Source organism: Megalops cyprinoides, chromosome 1 (genome assembly GCF_013368585.1).
Source record: "Megalops cyprinoides isolate fMegCyp1 chromosome 1, fMegCyp1.pri, whole genome shotgun sequence".
Taxonomy (NCBI): domain Eukaryota; kingdom Metazoa; phylum Chordata; class Actinopteri; order Elopiformes; family Megalopidae; genus Megalops; species Megalops cyprinoides.
Window position 1 is genome coordinate 25,731,158 of NC_050583.1, and position 23,900 is coordinate 25,755,057.

General features: G+C 41.8%; 1 protein-coding gene across 2 annotated transcripts; it reads right to left on the reverse strand.

Moving 5' to 3' along the window:
- Positions 1 to 679: 679 nt before the first annotated feature.
- mgrn1a (mahogunin, ring finger 1a) lies at positions 680 to 23,502 on the reverse strand. Of its 2 annotated transcripts, XM_036529670.1 has the most exons (17): positions 23,005 to 23,502; positions 17,785 to 17,903; positions 16,500 to 16,588; positions 16,014 to 16,160; positions 14,279 to 14,396; positions 12,751 to 12,817; positions 12,513 to 12,556; positions 11,819 to 11,866; positions 10,160 to 10,228; positions 9,845 to 10,004; positions 8,540 to 8,649; positions 7,397 to 7,623; positions 6,304 to 6,415; positions 5,660 to 5,705; positions 5,192 to 5,296; positions 4,744 to 4,789; positions 4,045 to 4,122 (listed from the first exon to the last, which is right to left on the reverse strand). In XM_036529670.1, the coding sequence occupies exons 1-16, from the start codon at positions 23,090 to 23,092 to the stop codon at positions 4,749 to 4,751; spliced, it is 1,590 nt and encodes a 529-aa protein (XP_036385563.1). In that variant the 5' UTR covers positions 23,093 to 23,502; the 3' UTR covers positions 4,045 to 4,122; positions 4,744 to 4,748. The 2 variants fall into 2 exon arrangements, with proteins under 2 accessions (XP_036385555.1, XP_036385563.1); XM_036529662.1 differs by lacking the exon at positions 4,744 to 4,789 and having other exon boundaries at positions 680 to 4,122.
- Positions 23,503 to 23,900: the final 398 nt, after the last annotated feature.

The window sequence follows — 23,900 nt, forward strand, 5'->3', positions numbered from 1 at the left end:
AAACCAAGGATGGATTGCCACCTAGTGGCTATATGCTGCAACAGCTGTTGAGAGCAAAGAGTAGTTCTGGGGGTATTTTCACTTTTAAAGAGGTCCCCCCACAGGTCTTTCTAAGTATCAGTTTTCACCAAATTACAGTTCAAATTAGCAAATGATAGCCTTTTGATAATTTGTGTATATTTCTTTATTATAATTTTAGAAACTGAACAAAATAAATGTTTAAAAACAGTTAAGGTTGGAGCTGTAAAGTTTTAAGGTAATTGTTGATTATCCATACTTTCCATTACTTGTGGACATTCTGAATGTGACTTTTTAAATGTCAGTCGGAGTTTTACATTTGTGGTTAACAGCTGCCACTATTACGTACTGTTGAACTTATTTATCTGTTTGGGTTCCCATGCAAATACATCACAATGTCCACTTTATCATCAAGGAAAAAGGGATAATCAAAAACAACACTTGAAAACTGAAACTCCAGAGAAGGTCATTTCCATGAAGAATTGAGATACTGCAACAGCAAAAAGATATAAGTATCATAAGGACACATATCTTTTAAACAAAGAAGCAGAATAGATGAATACAATGAAATAAGAGATCTGAATCACAATGTGCACAAACAGTACTGTACCTAAAGGTTTTTCCATTTCTCAAAAATTCAATCTTCTTGGATTGACACGCATAGCATATATGTACAGTATTACAAATGACATATGAAATATCCTCAATTCCTTTTTCTCTTCTTCCATGTAACAAATGTCATCAGCAATTGCTACTCCACAAACGTTCACAATGCAAAACCAAAACTATTCAATCTTGCAATTTCAAAGTTGTTGGGGGAGCTGGGCTCTTTTTAACTACCTCTTATGTATCCAGTTAAAGTCATTAGTGACTTTAGATTGGTCCCGAGGCAGGGTTACTTTTACAATGGCACCAGCCCAACTGCTTCCACACCTTCAGTGCAGGCAATATAACAGGATGTAACAGGTGAATTTTGCAGGCAAGGTGTAGGACTACACCAAAAAATAAGGCTGACCTGTGTAGCATTTGTTGATGTGTAACCAATATGAACAAAATTAAAAACTGAAACTAAGTGAGTGTTTTCACTGAAGCAGAAAGGACATTTCTTGTTTTTCCACAAGGTGTTACCGCTTATGCACACATATGGGAAATGACTGACCCAACACTGTTCTACTGGATACCAGGTCAATAATCCTTAAAAATAACAAGGCACAGGGTAATATTACTACATTGAAATGACACATGATAGGGGAAAATGAAAGAATAAGTTTGAGATTAAGTGAAAATTAAATTACCCACTCCAATGTTCACATAAAAAAGATAATTTGTATTCCCTTGGGGAAACCGTTAATAAACTTTTGTGAGATTGTAATGATATGTTAAAAGATGACTGATTATTTCCTTCTTGGTTCCATAGTATGAACAAATTCTGGTAAAATGCACTGGTAAGGTATGCCACCTCCTTCATGTGTGCACCATTCATTTTGGGAGAGCTCTTCCAATACTCATGATCAGCCTCAACACATAGCATTTCCACAGACTCCGTACCTCCAGTTTTGGTTAAAAAAAAAAAAAAAGTTCAAATGTCTATTTACACAAGTTGTTCAATAACGGTCCAAAAAAAGTTAGCGAAAGGCAGACAGAAAGAAGAGAATACTCTGTACTACGGACTACTGTTCTGTTTAATCAGAGTAGCTATCAAGGCAGAGCAATCAGAAACAGAACAAATCTTTTTCGTGCCCATTACTTACGTTGGACTACATAATTCTCTGATACAATGTATTCATATATAGATATTGTACACAGTTTAACAGAAGGCAGCCGCAATATAAATCAGACTAACGCATCTGAGATATTACTGGACTAGGCAATTCAAACCATCATCATCTCTGACTAGAGCCCCTCAATAAAACCTACACTTCCAGCAGCATTACACCTTTAACAAGTCGTCTTATTTTTCGACATGAACAGAGAAGCACAAAACAACCATCAGCCATTTCTGCTTAATTTTAAAGGCACGAGTACACCTATACACAATGCTACGTTTACAGGAGCAAGGACTGACTGAAACTGCAACAGTCAACGTATGTATAGCGGACACTGACAACAGCAGCACAGGTAGTCTCTCTCAGTGCGTAACATCACTTGACAGGCACAGATCCAAGACCAGTTTGAGGGAGTGGGCGTACAAGGCAAATCACTCAGGGCCTTTGCCTACCATAGGATTCCAGGAAAGCAGTCTAATGAAAGCTCTGTCATGGTGTTACACATTTTCAGCTCTTTCACATTTTAAGTGGGAGTGTCTAGGTTTTTGAACTCCAAACACAAAATCATTCATCATTCCCTCCCAAATATCATAAAAGGCAGCCATCAAGCTGCAAATTTTCACGAATGTTCCATGAAGAAGCATGCGCCAACTTCATCTGGGGGCCCCGCTGTGAAATTTTGCCTTGGTCACCACAAACGGTGAAACCAGCCAACTGGGTGGATCCCAGCTTTTCTAAAGTCACTGCCTAGTGATCTGTTACATCTATGAGGTACACTGTAAGCATTATATTTTATGTCTGCACTGGGTAGCTGGATTGTTGCTATACCCTCTGATGTGGTGAGAGTCGAAAAACAGGGCCATGTGATGGAATATATATGAGAAAAAATTAATTTACCGCTAGCATCACCCCAATCTATTCCATACAATGACAATGTTTTTCCACCTAAATACAATTTTTACAATTATACTTCATTTTGGACATAGGTGTTTTTCAAAGCTCTATACAGTTTGATATACTTTTTGTTCTGTCAAAATTAGTTAAGTTGGAGACATTTCAAATAATAAAAATCACTCACTGGATGAAACAAAATAACATGTCATATTGTCTCCTATTGTCACTATTTTGGTTGGAAAGATTCTGAGGATCCTGCTGACTGCTGATGAGTTCTTACCCTAGATCAAAAATAAAAGTTAGAAAATACAAAACCATACTGACGACACTTTGTACACAATTCACCAAAGGGACAGAAATTTCCGATCACCTTCCATCATTTCTAATTTTTCTTTCAGTCAAGCTTTAAATATGGTGAAAAACTACTGGAAACAATCTGCTTTCATGGAAATCAATGTGCGTCAGCAACTTCCCAGTCACCATAATGAGAAAATGTCTTTGATTTAAGAGCTGAAGTCTTCAAAGTCAGTTCATGGTTCGATTCAAGCAACATTATATTTGCATACTTCATTCAAAGGATTAGAGAACTCTCATCTGTTAAGGGATCATGGCCCAGACTGAAATATCTCACAAATGTTCTTATCTGGGGGTTTTGCAAGCATATTGTATTATACTTAGTTAACAATTTAACAACAACATCAAGAAAACTAACTTGTTAGCATGATTATGCTGCAGCTAGACAAACCTGCCTGTTTAGTGTTGAGGGTAAATGCATTTGTTGTGCTGTCAGGTGAAAGGATAGTTGGGCAGCTCAATCCTGTTTTGTGCTGGTTCTGACTCAGAGAGTTGGGATTCCAGGCCACGGTTTAGACTCATGGGTGAGTGCTGGCTCCAAGAGGACCCTGACCAACAAGAGGACAGAGATGGCAATCTGCTGGTACTTGATGAGCAGGAAATGTGCAGAGGGAGATTCAGCGAAGATTCAAGGTGGACAAAGCCCCCTGCTTCCAAGGGAGAAGCGGGTAGGTCTGTCTTCCATGTCAGCCGCTGGGACTGGAGGGGGGCCTGGGACGCCCTTCCTGGAAGGGCCAGGAAGACGATGACCATTTCAGCCGTGTCCTGCACTGCTCACCCTCCTCCTAGTGCAGAGCTGCAGCTGACTACAATCCTGTGGGTGCGTGAGCGCGGAGTGAACATGGAGGAGAGGACTGCAGGCGTGTGAACGGCTCAGCAGTGGAGGCCTGGCTGCTGGGCTCTGGGGGGTGGACACCGGGCTGTGATGGGAGGATATGGGTGATATTGAAGGGGGTGTGGGCGGCCCCGGCCCCTCGTTACGGGGTGAGCTGCTCGTCCTCGATGTGCAGGCTGCTTGGGGGACACAGGAGAGGCTGACTGGAGCTGTTGGTACTCTGGCTCTTCAGGCTCTCTGTGGACTCCGACGAGCCTGCGGAGGGCGCGCACAGGGACAGAGTGAGGACAAAACGGCAAGATCCGGAGCGCAGCCTCAACAGACACTTATCTGACACTGGACAGGCTCACTTCCTCAGAGCAGAAGGAGGAAACTGATGACAGGATCTCAACCCTGCCTTCCAGCAGTATACTGCGGGCTCGACCATCTCTCAGAGATAATGCAGTAATCAGGTGTTCATCAGATCATTTCATTCAAAGGGATCATCACTATAGCTGATCCCTAACAGCATAATGCGCAAAATCATGCATTTTACTTCATCTTCATGTCTGAATAGGGAAGAAATAATACTTTCAGCATGCACAACAGACTACTGATGTACAAATAAAAATTGGGGGATACCAAAATATTACATCCGTGATTTTCATACACATATTCAGTTTCTGAAAATCTGTACCCACTAGTAATGCATTATAAAAAATGTCAGCTGACAGAACTAATCATACCAAAAACAACCAATAAATAAAAAAAGACAAAAAAAAAAAAAACGACCAACCAATCAATCAATCAAGCCAGCGGACTATTGTAGAGGCAAATGAAGGACATGAAGGACACAAGTAGAGATGCCATAGAGGCAAGACAGGAGAACAGACCTACCAGAGTTACTCCTCAATACCGATAGAGCAGGAATCAGGACCTAGAGCTGCCCAGAGCGAGGCCAGGCCAAGGGAGAGTGCAGGCGGGTTAGGAAACAAAGCAGAAGAGCACACACACTATGGGTGTGAATTAGGGACTGGAGGCAAGTGAGAAGAAGTGAAAAACAACAACTCGCAAATGTGCCAGGGCACCGTTTACCATCCGCTCAGCGTATCGGTTAAACCTGAATTACATGCATTTAGTAAACGGCAGCATATGCAAGGCAGTCAAAGAGTTAAGTAAGGCTGCAGCATGGATACTGTGAATGCAGCTCAACAATCGCTGGCTGTTAGTAAAAGGCAGAATTAACCCTTGCAGGACCCCCGGGTGGGAGAGCGGTTGGCCCTCGGCTGCGGCTCCTGTTAGTATTCTGACAGGGGACAGGACAGCGACTCGAGGCAGGGCTCACCTGGCAGGGACAGCTCCACTGGCGGGTCGCTCTCTGTCTTGGTCAGGCAGCTGTGCTCGCTGCTGCAGTCCTGGAGAATCTCAGCCACAGAGCGCGGCCGGTCTTCTGTAGCAGGGTGCGGCGGGAGAGGTGAGAGCAGTAAGAATGGAACTAGGCACTACCTTTCAAATATTCATGGGCCAACGGAAGAGACACCGGCAACTGTATCCAGAAAGTACTGCAGCCTTGATCGCGGTGACAACTTGGAATGATACCCACTGAGCTCTATGTATTAGTTCAGTGAAGTCATGGAAGGCCTTGCTTTGTTACATTAGATACAAAGTATGCAAAATTAATTCCCATCAAACGTGAGCCCTCACAGTTGCCTATTTAAGACACCCCCGTCCCCAAAGAGCAATATTTATGGATTCTTCTATCCTTCAGCCTTCCAGGTACTTTGTCCCAGATTTACCTCCCCCTGAGCCTCACCTTCATCGGGAGTGACTGATTCTGGAGCTTCTTCAGCTGCTGTGGCCTGCAAAGGAGAGGAGAGAGGAGAGAGCAAGATTACTCTCTCAGCTGAGGAACAGGGACTATCCAGAAGGAGCTGATGGTACAGTACAATGTGAGCTGGCAGGGGGCAGAGGGAGCTGTAGGTCTAGCACAGTGCAAGATGGCAGGGAGAGCTGTAGGTATAGCACAGTGTGAGATAGCAGGGGGAGCTGTAGGTATAGTACAGTGTGAGATAGCAGGGGGAGCGGTAGGTATAGTACAGTGTGAGATAGCAGGGGGAGCGGTAGGTATAGTACAGTGTGAGCTGGCAGGGGGAGCTGTAGGTATAGTACAGTGTGAGGTGGCAGGGAGAGCTGTAGGTATAGCACAGTGTGAGATGGCAGGGGGAGCTGTAGGTATAGTACAGTGTGAGATGGCAGGGAGAGCTGTAGGTATAGCACAGTGTGAGATAGCAGGGGGAGCTGTAGGTATAGCACAGTGTGAGCTGGCAGGGGGAGCTGTAGGTATAGTACAGTGTAAGATGGCAGGGGGAGCTGTAGGTATAGTACAGTGTAAGATGGCAGGGTGCAGAGGGAGCTGTAGGCAAAGGGGTAGAAGTAGTAAAGGGGTGGAAGACTCACCTCAGTTGAAGCTGGGCTGCTGGACAGCAGGGCATGTGGCTGTGCGTCAGACACCTCTGACAGCTTCTCTTCATCCTCCTCTTGGATGGGGGATGAGGGGGACCGGAGGGTACTGCAGATGGAAACCACGCAGTCACCTTTCTAAGCAGCTTTTAGCCTATCCGCACACACTTCACCTCTACCATACATATGAGGCAAGCGAACGGTAATCGAATGTACCATTTTTCCTGAAGTTAAATTGTGCAGTTTTCTGTTGGGTTTTTCCTCTCACTGCACTAGGGCAGAGAACGGAGTGCATGAGTCCAAAGAGCACATGTTGAAAAACCCTTTTATATTGTGAAAACCTGCCAAATTTGTAGCACCATGTGCAAAGCGCCTCAGTGTGGCTCCAGCAGGACAGACACTCTGCATCCTCCTCAATCTGCTCACTGCAGGTTCGCGTGAGTCAGCAATGTCAGCTGGATCCATTGCCAAGGACGGGTCAACGTACTGCTCTCATATAGCACTGGACATGGACACCGTGATCTCTGTCAGTGACTCACAGCTTGACACACACACGCTGCTCGTCTCTTTCTCTCCACACAAAGACGACTGACAGCTGGGTCCCGAGGCAGTTATTACGCCATATGGCCGGGAGAAGGCAGCTGAGAGTCATGTCAAGAAAAGCAAACTGAAACCCATCAGCACTGATATACCTGCCTTTAGATCCTTTTGAAGGTTATTTAGTTATCTTAGATATCAGTCAGTTAATATGCAGCATACTACGGGCAGCAGTGTGGTTTGTGCTAACATAAGCTTCGGTAAAGTCATACGATAATCTTATTCTCTCCTGTCAATTTTGAGCCTAAAAAGACAATGCTAACCCTTAATGGGGAATCCTGGTATGTTGTGCTCAAGAATTATTCTTATTTTTCAAATAAATCCTAGAGAGAAAAACATCTACTTTTCTCCTTCTAAAACTATGCTCTGTTCCATAGCCCTGAAACGTTACCATTTAGGGAGCCATTAACAGGATACCCAGACTGACTGTTTATAGTAAATCACTATGTGTATACAGATTTGCCGTATCACATCTCCCTATTGGTACACTTACCTGTCAGGTGATTTGCTGACCTTCCCCTTCTGCAGCCCAGCATCCCCAGAACGCTCCACTGAGCCCAGCTGGCGGCCAGACAGAGGCAAGGGGTCTCCAATGCTCCCTGAGAAATTGATTTCCTCATAGAGGGGAGCTGAGGGGATACCGGGGGACACGGAGCGCAGCCCGTTCAGGGCCTCCAGGAGAGAGATGGGCTCGAAGCCCGGGGGGATGTTGTCCGAGTTCTGGGGTGAGAGAACAAGACCAGTCACAGGCACGTTCACAGTCAGGATGATCAGCACCACAGCCAGCTGACCCTCCTTTGGACCAACTATTTTTGCTGCTTGTGAACTCTCAAATACACTGTACTTAATCTCGAGATGATTGCACAACCCGCCCCCCCCCCCCAAGCCCTGGAGCTGAAGCAATGTGAGTTTAAGCTTGGAAGAATAACAGTGGAACATCAGCCAAGTCTATTTAAAGATGGCCTGCTTTTCTTCTTGGCCAAAATGCGCACAATCCATGCCTTATTTACACTCCCAGCACAGGCCTGGAAAACCCCAAGGCTTCTCTGTTTACAGTTATCTCAATCCCAAAGGAAAGCGCAACTTAAACGAGCAACAAAAGTGCATTCTTGTGAACCCCCTGATCTTGGCAGTCATGATAGCTTACCCAAAAAAAGAGCACTACTGTCATCTGAAAGGTATGTCACCTGTCCTCTATTTAAAGTTCCTGTCTTTCCCCCCACAGTAACGGACTCTCTCGGTATTTGTAAAGCGAGATCATCAAACAAAATTACTTTTGCTCATTTGTGATTACTTATTGAGTCTGATCTTCTGTCTCTAAGATATGTCTCTAATGTTATATCACCACTTAAGATTGTAATAATCCCTTACGCTCAAGAAATATTTAGCTGCAGTGTGATGTAACAACAAGGCCAAACTAGACTTCTCTGAGGCAGTGGAGCTGGGTGGAACTCAAATACGAACACACTGAGCTCTCCAGGGATTATGCTTAATCACGAAAAAAAAAAAAAACACTACACATTTTTATGCACTGAAGCTCATCTGCACAAAGAGCGATCTGAGCGTGGTGACTGTATCACGAGGCCGGTGTTGGCAGATGCCCGGCCTCACGGTGTCCCGCAGATGGGAGGCGTACCGAGTGCTCGTCGTGGTCCATGGTCTGTGCCAGAACGGGGCTGAAGGACACGGGGGACAGCGCTCCAGGCTTCTTCCTCACGGCGCGGATCTGGAGCAGGGCTCGGAAGGCTGGCGGGAGAGAGAGCAGCCGCGTTTTCCAGCCGAACGTTAAAGCCACAGATCAAGGCGGGAGGGCCGTCACGTCTCAACAAACACCGCTAATTGCATCCGCTGGTTTTTTTTTTTTTTTTTTTTTTTTAGCGCCCTCTTTATTTCACGGCGCTTAAGAGTTTCATTTTTAACTCCACAAAGAGATAGTCGAGTAAACATTTGCACAGCTGTCATGATCGTTAGGCAAGGTGGCACAGTTTCTCTGATGAAGCTGGAAGCACTGTATTTTTAGACAATGGACTGTTAAAATCAGTTATGTTTAATGTTTATTTTTATTCCTGCATGACCTCAATCACATTTCCTCTGGGGAAATTCTTATCAATCATTTTGCGATTCGTGCCTGGCAAACTAAGCGTAACATAACAATGCACAGAACATTAACAAAAATAAACAAGTTGCCTCACTGATATGGAAATGATGTGCACCTTTCCATGATAGCATTCTGAAAGTCTGCAAAGCATTGTAATTATGAAAGGGTTCATCCAGTTTAGATGACTTTCAAGAAAAGAGTCCCTATAATTCTTACAGCTCTGTGGCGTCATACATTACCGTTTTTGTACAGCAGATCTCTGGGCCAATGAAGCTATATAATATCCCTTCTCAAAAATAACATTCACCACCAGCAAGCTGCTGTCATCTTAACTGTCATATGCACTTTCCACCAGGTGTCTCTATTTCCCACAGTGTGGCCACGAAAAAGGCAACTTCCTAACATTGAGCTAAGCTGTAAACATATACAATGGAATTAAAGGCTTTCACCCATTTCCTGCTTACAGTATTAAAATCCCTCTGCATCAATACTAATCCCTAATTTCACAATTTTACTCAAATGAATATTTTTCTTCCAAAAATAAAAAACAAAGTAACCTTTTGATATGCGTCAGACCTTCAAGCAAAGAAGCCCTTTAGCTGTTCAGTCCTGCCTGAACAGATTTTATTTTCCCCTCCCTGTACTACAACAAACCTAGAGTGAGTGCTGAGGACTTTTTCCTAAAAGAATTCGGGACAAAAACACAGCCCACGCACTCACATGAGGAGGTATAAAGAATGGAGATAGACAGAGACAGCACTCCAAATTAGCGCAGCTCTCTTCCTGTCCATTCTCATCTACTAGTGTGCGTGACCTTTCCTGACCGAAGCCACGGATACTCACGCAGTCTGCAGATGGGGCAGTTGTTTGCCTGGTAGCGCAGCGTGTCTGCGCAGGAGTTGCACAGGCACAGATGTCTGCACGGCAGGATGAGCGTGTCCCGCAGGTCCGACAGGCACACCACACACTCGTTACTGTTGTCGCTGTTCTCGTCATCCGAGGGCTTATCACACACACAAAAAAAACATACATACACAGTAACTAACTTAGATACATCAGAGAGGAAAATATAAGAAAAAGGAATAAAGTTTCAAACGCTGTGATGATTACTCTGCGGTGCTACAACTACTGAATACCACTGCCACTGTTAAGCTATACCTTTGTCTCCTGGTTGTTCTTGTTTTCAATCCCATAGATCTCCTGAAGCAGGTAGCTGACACGGTCCACCTGTAATGACATCACAACGGAGATGAAAAAGGGGGTGACTCTACAGCAGCAGAGAGATTACTGATCCACTTCAGCTATTGCAAAGGTGAGGCACCTATCTCAGCCGGTGACAAATGTTTCAGATTGGTTCATACTCAGAAATCAAGGCTTGATATTGTTTCTCATGTAATAAAAGGAAGCAAGTGTACAGATGCAACTCCAGTTTATGAGAGCACTCATCTTTTCAATAGAAATGCAACTACATTCTCATCTACATAAAGTGTCAGCACTGGAGCTGCATCTCTGACTCAGGAAGACCTTTCACACCAAGGCCAGTCCTGAGGAGAAACTGCTTTGAAGCAGAACTGCTTCTGCATCCCAAAGGGACCAGCTAGTGAGGGGTTTTCATACTGACTTATCACAGAGCTCCCAGATGAAATAAAATTATGTATGTGACCAGAATCTGCCTCCATAAGGGATTCAATGTTAGGACGGGTGTCAACATGGAACAGATGGCTGACAGGTGTACGGCAATCGGAAGATCAATACACATTGATCAATCCAGACCATATGGGCTGAATACAAATTAAATGCTAGGCTACATCATGTATAGATATTAATGTAGCTGAGAACTTCACATAACCAGCCATCTGTCAAGCAACATCTTGTTTTATACTTGTTGGTTAAACTGCTCAGTGAATAAGATGGCTCAAACATGTCTCCTGTTATCCAGTGGCATTCACTACAGCTTGGGGGGAAAAATCATTTTATGCTAAATCAGCCTACACAACTTGACATGAATCAGTTTCAGATCCATAATCAATGATACATCTGTGGCTGGAGCTCAGGCTGTCCCTGTGCATTTCAGTAAGCGTGCTGGCTGCTCAAAGCTTTGGACTTCACTGCACAAGTGAGCCAGCAATCACAGCAGCAATCATGGAGATTAGATGCTTCCTTGTGCTCTCTCCCACCCAGACAGTTTAACATGCAGACTGAGCTTTCTGAGGCATTTCATCTCCAGCTAGCTTGCCATCGACCGCCTCCAGTTTCCACGCCACAGTAAGTGCAGGCTGTGTTTTTGTGTTTTCAGAACCCATAATGATCTGTGTGCGAGAGCTGCTTTTTGTACTTCAGACCACCACCAAGTCTGGTATGAGAATGAATAAAAACAGAGTGAATACACTGACAAAAGCCTTCCCTTTTCAGATAAATACTGTAAACAGGCCATTTTTGTTCACCAGTGAGAGCAATTAAGCCATCTTAGCACAAAGACAACAGCATTATTTTAGGAAGGACATCACACTGACTGCTTTTTTAGTCATTATCAATCTACATTTTTGCATGCATTGTTTTTTTTTTTTTTCGCAAGATCTCTTTAGTCTTTCCACATAGCTAATTCTTTCCTATCTTTGGGGCACAAACCAAAGCAGATCTGGGTTGATGTTTAACTGAGGTTATACAGAGAGCTGGAGGCAAACAGAACAAACACTTCATGGAAAACCTGGCTGTTTCATTATTAGCACAATGGTTACACTACACACAACACAACCGAATGGTATTATAATGAAAAGGGCGCTCTGAAATAAAGACAGACACACACACTTTACTTACGATTTGCTTCTGCTTTAAAGGCTTCACAGAGAAACTGCCGTCAACATGCTGCCAACATAAGAATGACAATATTTAGTTTCCCACAATTCTATACTATTTAGCAAAGAGGGCTTTTCTTACATGCTTTCTGCCCATGGCTGGAAAGCTATTTAATCAGCCCTTCTCATCTCTTTTTGGAAAGCGATTTCAAGGAAGGGAAAAGGGATAATTGTAATTGAAAGTCTCTCTGAGCCCATTAAAGGTAACACTGCCTTTGTGCTAGGAGCTAATGGCTTTCACTGTGGGGGGAAGCTCACAACAGTCTCACAGGATCGAGCAGTCCTGAAGAGAATGCAGAATAAAAGCACTCAGCTCTACAGTCTGTCAGCAGCAGCACACATGGGGCACCTTCTGAACAAACTGTACTCATTCAGGGACTTCATAACTGCCAAACCAACTCACCCTCATAATAACCTATAGTGACTTCATAATCAACCATAAGTGCATTAAGATGAAGTAAACTTCATTACAGCCGTTCAAATCAAAGTCATGGTAAAGCAAGCGGTAAGAATGAATGACTGACTGCAGTAAAAACACAGCTACAGAGTTCTGAAAAAGGCATAAGTTAAAACACATTTTAAGACCAACAGAGCTTAATTCATGTAAACAAAACAGGAATCACAGTTCAGTCAAGGGCTCTGAAAGCTACACTTACTCTTTCAAAGGCAGCCAGCAGTACATGTGCATGCCCCGTGACTTCTGCAAGAGGAGACAAATTTGTTAATGAAAAGAGCTAATTGTACATTGAACTGGCTCACTGGTTGTCTGTTGTATGAGAGGAAGGGATAATTGTGTCTGCTAGTGGAAGAGAGCACATTGTAAAGTCCTAGTTCACTCAGAAGGTTACAGTAATCGCAGGGCAAGTCAGCTGAAATGCTTTCCGAAAGACCTACCATCCCCTTCGTCCACCACTGCCTGGATTACCATGGGAAAGACCCCTCTGTCCAGATCAAAGTTGAGCTGTGAAAGACAACAACAACATAGTTGAGGAAAATGAGGGTTTAATTTCTGTGCTGGGTGATGATTTTTCTTTTTTTTACATTTTCTTAACTTCAACAAGCGAACATCAGGTCATATCTATTAATGACACACATCATTCAGTTCACTCAGCAACAATCTCTTTTACTGGGACAACTGAACAGGAATGTACTGCAGCCCTCATCCGGATGTTAATTAAGTAGTGTGGAGGAGGGCTTTAAGGTCACTTTGCATTGTGCCTTATGTAAATGTCATATTTGGGGTTGGCTTCTAAAAACTTAATTATCACCAGATTTTCAAGATTTCCATCAACAACATGCTTGACTAATCTGCTTTCAGGCTAGCACATCCAGTCTAATTGGCATGTCAATGTCCTTAAAGATGAGCAAGACATTTGTAACTCCTTCAGTGAAGGCCACTCTGGGTTGGAAAAAAAATTAATGAGTTTTGAGTGTCACTCAGGTACAGGGGGCTGTACTGAAACCACTGGCTGTGGTTTCATCAATAATATGGTTATAGTCAAAACTGATCTCTCCATCCATTCAACACCCCCTTTCTTAAAACACAAGTGTTCTTTGTCTGACACTATACAGGAGCAGTGGGTGAGGAGTGTCTCCAACTGCCTGATGGCTGTGTGGCCTGTAACACTCTAAACAATGAAATACTGTCAAACTGACATGAAAAACTGTGACAAAACTCATTTACGTAAGTACCACTCATCAAGCTGGCATTTATAAGACAGAGATTTAACTTGCAGATAACTGAGCTACGAGGGATGTCTGCTTAACAAAAGAAACACTGACTTCATACATTTCAGAAAAGACATGTTCAAGTTGTCTACTTGGATACAATTTTTTATTTTTACATGTAATGCTACAGACATGTTTAAACAGGTGTAATTTATACAATGTAATAAAAGACTTCTGTTATTTAGACAGAAGTAGTTTATTTTGAGTGCACTTTGTAAAGCAATTGCCTTCCAGTACGATCAATATTGAAGAGCTTTGCACTGCACCCAGAACAATGAAGGATGCTGGAAGATCATATTTCATTTACAAAGACAATAAGAAAGGAGAAACCCCCATTCATTTACTTTCCTCAATGTTACACAACACTGAAGCCACTGAGGAATTTCCCAGCTTTTACCAATGCAATTCAGATCAATTTGGAGACTACCTTGGAAAATGAACACCAATGGCTTAGCTTTCCACACTTCCATCTGGTAGGAAATTATGTATGGTTCCTCTCTGTGGCTGTTTCTATGATAGTACGGTATTCCATGACAAAAACAAGCTCACAGAAAAGGAGTGAAGGAGAGCTAGCCAGGATAAACATTACACAGAATACCAGACAGGCAGAGGGAAGGTGTGGTTTGGAGACAGATGGGAATGGCAATACGAGCAAATCTGTCTGTGGGACTGAACATCTGACAGCAACACTCACCTCTTCCTCTTTCCACTCGGAGAAATCAATTTTGAAGGACGGGAGTGAGAACTGCTGGCTGACACCTCTTTTGTAGTGCACCGTTTCAGAGACCATGGCAGGGTTCTTGGGGTTGTACCTGCACAAGAGAAAACGCAGTGTTTACACAATCCCAACAGAAGGCTAGGACAGTATATCCACTAATAAATCCACTTCTGACAGAGCCATAAGAGCTTTACAGCCTAATGAGTGGGAATTTCCATGGGGAGTTACAGCTATATTAAAAATTGTCAGGCATATTTTATTACTTTAAAGTCATTAAAATGTAATGAATGGCCAATTTCTTGAGACAGGACACATCATTTAATTGCCAGAACTGCCACTGCAAATTCTCATCACAGGCAAAATCTGACCACACTCGCAACTCAAATCAGTTTTCTGTAACAAACAAAACCAGATGTGAAAAATTCCAGCTGTTCATACAATAGGCTATATAATACATAGATACATGCATATATCTGAAAACAATATCAAGAGAAACAAATTACGTAACTCCATACATAATGCAAAACACCTGGATTGGTTGATGGATGTGATTTTATTAAAACAGACAAGACGGCTATATGTATTATTAAAATGATATTGTGGAATGTCGAAACAGTTGTTCGGTTTTAAGTCGCATGAAAGTAACCCTTAAAACTGTTTCAAGGACAGGGTCATGCAGTAATGCTGTGGATAAAGTTTCACTATAGTGGGTTACTAAAGACACAATGAAAGCTGAGTGGGTAAGGCAGTGGATTCGTAAGCAGACAGCAACAAATTTGATTCCCAAGTGGGGTACGGTCAATGTTCCCTCAAAAGATATACTTGAGGTGAACTGCTTTAATATATTTCTAGCAGTATAAAGAAATACATGGTAAAAATGTAAGGTACTGTTTACGAGTCAGGATAAGGGTATCTGCAAAGCAATGGAATGCAGAATATCAAGTGAGCTAACAGGCCGGTAGATATATTCCCTAATGCCAAAAAACTCAACTAAAAATATGATTGGCTGACATCCCCAATACATTTCATCTAATATATGGATGTTTTTCGGAAATGGAAAATTTCAGTGTTACTTTAATCAAGGGAACTACATGATGACTCAATGAATACAGCAACATCTTTCTCACAGTTCTTGATGGCTGACAGATGGACAAAGACAACACACTGGTTAAGGTCCCAGTCCTTGTCAATATTGCATGCTCTACACACTTGCTGCTATAGCTGCTCATTAATAAAAACCCCTCTGAATCCTGTTAACAGGAAACAAATAAAAAATGAAGTTAAGCAGCTTACACATGTACCTGTCTCTCAGCACGAATCTCACCATTCACTGCACTGTTCCTGCTCACAGGGTATCCATGGAGATTAGCAGCAGCTAAGGGCCCTGCCTGTTGGGAAGCATGAGTGTGCCGTTTCTGCGCTTCATATAATGCCATCAAGAAGAGGCTTGTGCTGTTTGCTGCTGTGCTTCCAACAGATGTACTACGCCACATTTTTTGTTTTGGACTGACTAGTTGCGGTGGTTTCTTTGTAGTTTGCATCGTCAATACCCTTTCTAAACACGTCACTCATTACCAAAGCAGCAGCGCAACCTATTCTTGAAGCTCATCGTCCACACCGTTGAGCTCCGGAGGATCCTTTCCTCAATCCACAAACCACAGCTCCTCCACTCTCTGCTCTTCTGCTCTGTATCGATGTGTCTGAGTCTTACACTGCCATTCCATTGGTGAACTCCTCGAAGGCCTGGCAGTACAGAGTGATGGCCACACGAGCGTCTGCATCAAAGGTGAACTCCACGCTGTAAAGGACCCTAGGCTTTCCCCCCTCCTCCGTCGGGCTGTCGGCGTCATCCTTGTACCTGCCAGTAGGTGCCCAGACACACAAACATCATTCAGTATTAGAGCAAAAAAAAAAAAAAAAAAAAACCCACTGATTCTACCCTATTTTCTGCCTGCACATGAGGTCGCCTGCTCTGACACCATCAGCCAAGCTTGAAGGAAGTTACTTTCCCCTCTTTCCAAAGGACTAAAAGTTGATTTCCATCAGGCAAGGTAGGTAAAGTGCTCAGAGATGGGTTTATTCATCGGTGAAACATGGAGTTTCATCACAGATGGGTGCATTAGGCGGTGGAAGTAGAAGGTTAGGGGAACCTGAACTAATGTTTTCACTTTGAGCCGGTGAGGCCTGATTTCAGTACCTGACGAGGCGTAAAGAGTCCTTCCTGATGTTGACCAGACTTCTTAGGGTCTTCACAGCCTCATGTGGTGCAGGAGTCACATAAGGAAACTGAACAGCAAGCACAGAGATAATCATTAGGTCAATCATATTGTCAACTGTCAGGCTTTTAGGGGTATACATTTTACATGCACCCAAATGATATTTTAACTTCATTTTAGCATTTGCATGCTATTTTCCCCTTAGCAACTGCACATTAGGCTTACCTTATTGTGACTACCTCTGCAATCAGGCAGGAGTGCTGACATGAGACATGTGGCTTCAACACGTTCACACACAGTCATAATAACAAAGTCAGTTATAATAACAAACTACAAGTCCCAGGGTGCACTGCACTGATGTTATCGCTGATGAGAAGCAGTGGAGAGACAAGGAAACCCTGTTGAGAAATACAACCCTACCAAAGTGGAACAGTACAATTTTTTTCAGGTGCTGTGGACTTCCAGTCAGTTTTAGCTAACGACACAGCTGGGACTGAACTGTAGTGCTGAACCAGCACTCACAATGATTACCTTGAACACTGAGCCACTCTGGAGGCCACCCACAGGAATTTTTAAAGTATTTTCCTTTACGCTCTTCAAATAAAATGGCTTAATGATTTTTTTTAAATGGCTAAAGTTTTTGAGTAAGCCAACTATTTAACTCTATAAAATTCAGTCTGTACTGGTAAGGTTAGGCCTTGTACAGTTTATGGCATTAATCATTTGCCTGTGGGAATAAAAAAGCATGCTGACCCACTTTGAGAGGAACAAGAAAATCGCCAAAGGCAAAGGGAGTCAAAGAAGTTGATGTAACGTATTACATCAAGTATTTAATCTGTGCTTTCATGTGTATAAATCTTTAAAAATGAATGATGGCTGTAGAGGGGCACTCTGAACAGCGATTTCTACGCCATTAAGGAACTGCCAGAGGAAAATGTCTGCAGTCTGTGACCACGTGGGCAATATCCCCAGGAAATCACATTTCAAACAGAATATCAGACATCTGAAGCACATATCATCTTGAAGGGATGGAGCCTGGAGTCCACTGCCAGACTAGGCAACATAGTAGCTGTGCAACAACCTACTAAGAAGAGGCTATAGTCCTAATAAATGTAAGACAGAATTGCAACCTTTATTGTTCTCTTCCCTAAGAGCATTACAGGGTTTCTGCAAAAACCAAGCCATTGATGGGCCATGTAAGTGACTATGAAACCTCCATTTGGTAATTATCGATACAATAATTCTGGGCCTATATCTTGCTCTTACCTGCACAGGCCTGTTCCCAAGGAAGTTGAGATCCATGTTTTCTCCAAACAAGTATCCCTCAGGATGTGGAGTGTCAAACTTCTCCCCTCCCATGAAAAAATGACTGGCAAAATAGTTTCCTTTAAGGAAGAGGAAAAGTGGCCTGATTAGAATCAAGACAGAATGGACATTCTTAACTGCGTGTAAGGGAAAAACTGCAGCACTGTGATCATATAACAGAGTTTATCTGGTGACACATGAAATGGCTGGCCATGTCAGAGCACACTAAAAACATATGACACAGCTCCAAACTGCCTTGCTCAGGCTTATTTGAACATAACAGACATGAACACGCATTCCAAATGCCAACTTTGTCATACCAGCAATGACAGTGGGCCACAGTACGTTCCCGTTTCCATCACTACTGTGAATGTTATTAATCATATGCGACCTAAATACAATGCAGTGGCAAACTGTGCATAACAGAGGGTAGCATCTAAATAACCTTCAGTTCCAAAATGGAGCATAGTAGCATATTCATAATCACCATAACTGCTTTAAATACTTTTTTTTTTTTTTTTTTTTACCACAAATGAAATTAAAACAAACAATGGACAGTGGGGACTTGCCTTTGGGGACTCTTATCCCTGCACAAAACACATCTGAATAACATAGGCAATGTGATATCCTGCTATTATCAGGATCCAGAAGGAAACAATGGAGTTTGATTTTGATTTTAAACCAGCACCTCTGATCACAAATGTGTGCACGACGATATTTCATGAACTTAAAATTACAAGACCACTTTGAACTAACGTGATCACTATTCATTGTTTTAACAGGGTAACTCCAGCTGCTTCGTTTCGCTGACTAATCTGGAGCTTACTCTGCCAAACCACCCTTGACTGAATGTTCTCATTCTTCGGTATGCTGCCGGCTGCAGAGTCACAGCGGAAAAGCCAGCTGCCTTGGCAAAGGTTACGCCGCAAATCAGTTTTAACAGTTCAAATAATAAAAGCAAGACTCTTGAACATTAGTCATGGAAGAAAGCTGTTGCAACAGTAATTTTTGTCCTCTTTCATCTGCGAGATCACTGTAACACCACCCCCGGACTGATGTTTCATATGTGAAGATCAAAGATAAAATATACGCAAATCCACAGGATTTCACAGGTCCTGGGTAAAAGCACAAGGACAAAGCCTGCTGTGGTCAAAGACCTGCCGTGCCATTCAATAAAAGACAGTTCGGAACATTACAACAGCACACAGGCATGCACTACATTTCCCTGAATAATCACGGCTATAGACTACAAGGACTGAATGATCAGTTTTCCAAATTTTGCCTTTCTTCCTTAAGTATCAACAAAACAGCTACATTTACAGTAGATACAGTAGACTTTACTTTTCTTCTCAACAGCTTCGGTGTTCTCATGTTTCATTTTTTTTTTTTTTTTTTTTTTTTTTTTTTTTTTTTTACATAATCCTAAATAACACGTGGCAGAAAAGTAAAATTCAGTAAATCAGTAAATTTCAATACAACAGGCATAAACTGAACTCCACTGATGTCAGGTACAGTTCTCTACTGTAAGTTTACTAAAGCAGCACGGACTGCAAGTTAATGTCATAGGAAAGGTACTGACATTTACAAAGGATAGAGACAGAAAGTAGCACTTTGCAATTGGAACATTTTCCCATTATCAAAATAATTTAATCAAAATCAAATAATAATCAAAAACATTTAATATCATGTAGACTGTTGAATCTTACTGACACTAAAACACATGTAATATGCAAATATGCATCTCTTGTAAAACTTGTATCCAAACCAAATATATTATTTTCATCCTTAAACTTACTACATTAGAATTCACCTAAAGATAAATTGAAGACATAACTGAGAACTACTATACTCTGCAAACTAACTGGACAATGCCTGGGTATAAGTATCAACTTGAGCAACTAAAACATATTTCATTAAAAAAGGGCAGAGTGTGCCTCATGACTTGATTTCCTTCCTGTCCACGACATACCTATCCAATGCACAGCAGTGTGGTGTAGCAGTTACCTGAGCTTAGGTGGTTCCACTCACTACAGTTTTGCTGATACACTGATTACATCAATGGATAGTAGATTAAAAACAACTATACAAAGCACTCTAGATAATAGCATCTTCTGTCACCAAAAAATACATAAATAACATTAACAATAATATCAGTAATACTAACCAATAAGGTGTAGTTATTGGTATACTGCCACCAAAAATATACAATAACACTGCCATGTATTTGTATGCCAGATGTTACAAATGCATGAAATGATCTGGATACATTAATAAAACCAATGTGAGGCAGGAAAATGATTCTTTTTTAGGAAAATTATGAAAGCATAACTCCCCTGAGAGTATGATTCAGAAAAACAAGCAAGTAACTAATGGATACCTAGCCAGTCCCTCTTAGTCAACATAATTCCAGTAAATTTAAATCACAATGGAACTACCTGATATTATGCATCTGCAAGTACTTGGGATGTTTATAAACAATTGTACACACTATTGGCTGGAAGAATGGAACACCTCACTGTTGAAATCAAGATGAAAGTGACTTAAAGAGTCTAAACATGATTTTTATCTTAGTAATCTCTGATCTTTGTGGGCATGTGTGAGTGTCAGGTATGGTGACAGTACTCTCTTCGCGTCGTCATTTCGTTCTGTCCACCCGCATGTATTTTGAACCAGACATAATCATACGTCACTCACGGATAGAAATTACAGCTTTCTGGCACAGACTGGCTCTGCAAGTAGATTGAAATTTCATGCAATTTCATGCCAAGACAAAAGCAAAAAAAATTGAAGGAACTGAATAATATAAAAATAACTTGTGCAAGATTTATATTTGCTTTTTAGAAAACATTTGCAAATACAGAGAGACAATAACTATTTTTAATTTAACTTCTAGCGTCTACAGGATGTGCAAATGAGTGTCACCCCCGTTCTTGCACACAAAAAGCTGCTGGCTGTGCTGCACCCTCCAGCAGATTAACACATGATATAGCCTACCAGTGGATGGACCATAAAATCTAAAAAGTTAGGATGTAAGAAGTCAGCCATCTCTCTCCCTCCCTGATTCTGTCCCCTCTCCCAGGTTCTGCATCTGTATCTTCATGGTTCTTTGGCTTTGTGGTTCTACATACCTTCTTCTGTGACTGCTTCTTCAGATCTGTGTGACTGTGAGATTGTGTTGTCTCTTTGTATCCCCATATGATTGGGGTACTAAAGGACTGCTCATCAAAGTTCCCATGGACTGGCAGCATTTAGCTACAATGTCTAGAAACATGTCTTCATTATGTTTAAGTTATAGATTAGTGTCCGAGTGCCGATTTCAGTACGCACTACTGAACTGTAATAAGGACATGCCTGCTGTATCTAAATCTTAACTGTGACTGTTAAGACAAACTCAATTAATCCAATCCACGCTTCTGAACAGATTGACTTAACTAGCTCATTATTTCATAAACACCTTAATTACACACTTCCACACTGCAGGTCTAACACAATACAGCAACAGAACTTACTGGAATCCACACCTCTCAAGAAAACAAGGCTTTTTTTATATTACTTCACAAAATTGACCAATCTGACTGCCCTGAGGAACCAGTAATCCAAAACCATTCACTGTTTAACTGAATACATAACATTTTCATGTTCTCCACTTTAAGGACACAATTTCAATATATTAAGATACAGAAATACCAGGGAATGTCTTCTCGAATGAGTCAAAAGACAGTACTGCTTCAAAACACATGCATCTAATCATGCCACCACTAAATCATGAATATCTGAGTAATGAAGGGAGTTATCAGTGGCCTGACTCAAAACCTGGATGCCAGTGTGTTCACAATTTCCAAAAAATGACTATTATGAAAATACAAACCTTCCATTGGATGACACAAAATAACTTAAGTCAAAAGAAAAGCTCTATAAATGGAAAGTTTTTTCATGATGGCTTTATTTCCCAGCCTTTAAGAAAAAGGTGCACACGGCCTTATCCCTTCATGAGAATTCCTTCCAAGTCTGAAATACTCAAGACACCCTGCCTTTTAAGTCTCTCGCACTCTGCTCCAATCCAAACTGCCATCTGCTACAAAACACTGATTACTTTGTGTAATGGGTTCCCTCAATGCTAACACTTGCATAATTCCACTCGGAGTTCAACATTCCCCAGTCTAGACTGGTACAAAACGTTTTTTTTCCGTCCAGCTCTGGCATTGCTCTACAAAAACCCCGAGGTGTTACATCCATCACCATCTCCCGAGCATCAAGCACCCCTGCCCCTACTTTAAAACAGTCACTGAATTCCAAGGTCATGCCCAGTTCACAAAGCTTCATGCAATGAATACATGCCGTGCAGAATACAAAGTACTAACGCTAAAGTGGGCTCCCTACAAGCAAAGATCTTGTTTCATTCTTAATGCCTAGCATCCAGCGCATCTAGTTAACTAACGCTATTGAGCGTGTTCCCATCAGGTCAGGGTCAAGAAAAGAAAAAAAACAGCAAATGATATATTACAGGGAATGCCACTGGCTATTTAACGTTATTTTACAGCCAACGCAAGCCAAAAAGTATCTGGCTCACGTTGCATTTTATTTCTATTAAACACGATTTCTTGCTTTTTCCTACAGTCTGCCAGAATTGCTAAATTATCGAAATTTACCAACGATTACGATCTAGCTAACAAGCTAATGTACTCAATGATCACCTTCCAAATAACCCCCTTTAAACACTGCAGTCATTGCAACTAATTCGAAGGGTTTTGACACTAGCAAAGTTAGCTAGCTGGCTGTGAGTTACACCGGAGCGTTACTAGCTAGCTAATTACCAATTTAGTCAACTAGCTAACGTTAAATACACAAAATACTACCGCTAACACAAACATGTCCTTGGGTACTTCACCTCGCCTCTAGACAATTTAGCAATTCTTCTCGAAAACAGTCATCAAATGTAAACACATTTCACGTAACGTTAGAGCCACTTACACCTTCTTGCAAGCTAGTCTAGTTGATTTAGCCAGCTAGCTTGCTATCGTAGCCAGCTAACTACTAGCTAGCTAGTCTACAGCAAGTTAAAACCTCTAAGTAGTGTACTTCGCTAGTTAGCTTAATGGCACATGCCGTAAACACATTATCTGAAAACATAAACGGTTGCAGTATTTAAATAGTAAAAAGGGTGTTGAACAGATCACTTACCAGATTTGGGAGGATATCTGTAGGCTGAATTTGCTTGGATATCGATATCCTCAACCCCAGCAATTCTCCGGCTGAGTATTGAGCCCATCTTTAACCACAAACCTTTAAAATATAAATAAAATAAACACTACTGTGGCTATCTGTAGTCTATTTCAAAAGAAAAGCATTCCGATTAATGCACAGGTAGCTATTTAGCTCGCTAACGTGCTTGCTTGCTAGCTAGCTAACTTAGAACTACCGTTTTAACGACGACGCCGTTTAAGCTAAAGATGAGGGAATCAGCCTCTAGCTAGCTAACTAGACGTTTTCTTTGGTTTGATTATTATTTCGGAGTTCCAGAAGCGCCGTCAATGTTGTAATTACGAATCACCTTTCGTTATCTACGGAATTACAGTAACACTTATAAAAACCAACAAATACAATCATAAAACATCGATGACAAACAAAAAAAACAAACAGAAGACGATGTTGTTTTTTTCTATCCCGGCAGCAACAGCAACAGGGTGTCGCGCGACATACGTGATTGGCTATCTCCGCACTGAGAGTACAAAGGAGTGTGGGACGTGTAGTTCAAATACATATTTTTGCTAACCTGGTCCCTTGTCCTTGTATCTTGATAAGAACAGGATGTAATTGTGCCCCCCCCCCCCCAAAAAAAAAAAGAAAAAAAAAACTGGATCGTGTGAAAAAATACCATTTAAGAAATACAAGTTATGAATTTCACATTACAGACACGAATGGGGCGTTGAAACAATGTAATCAAATTATGCATGTGTTTGTTAACAAACATTTACATTAATACATCCGTGCCCCTGCAGTGTGTACGTGAAAACAGAATATTAACTCTGCTTTTTAAAATTCAGCAGCAATCTCTAATCATGTCAAATCTGATGACT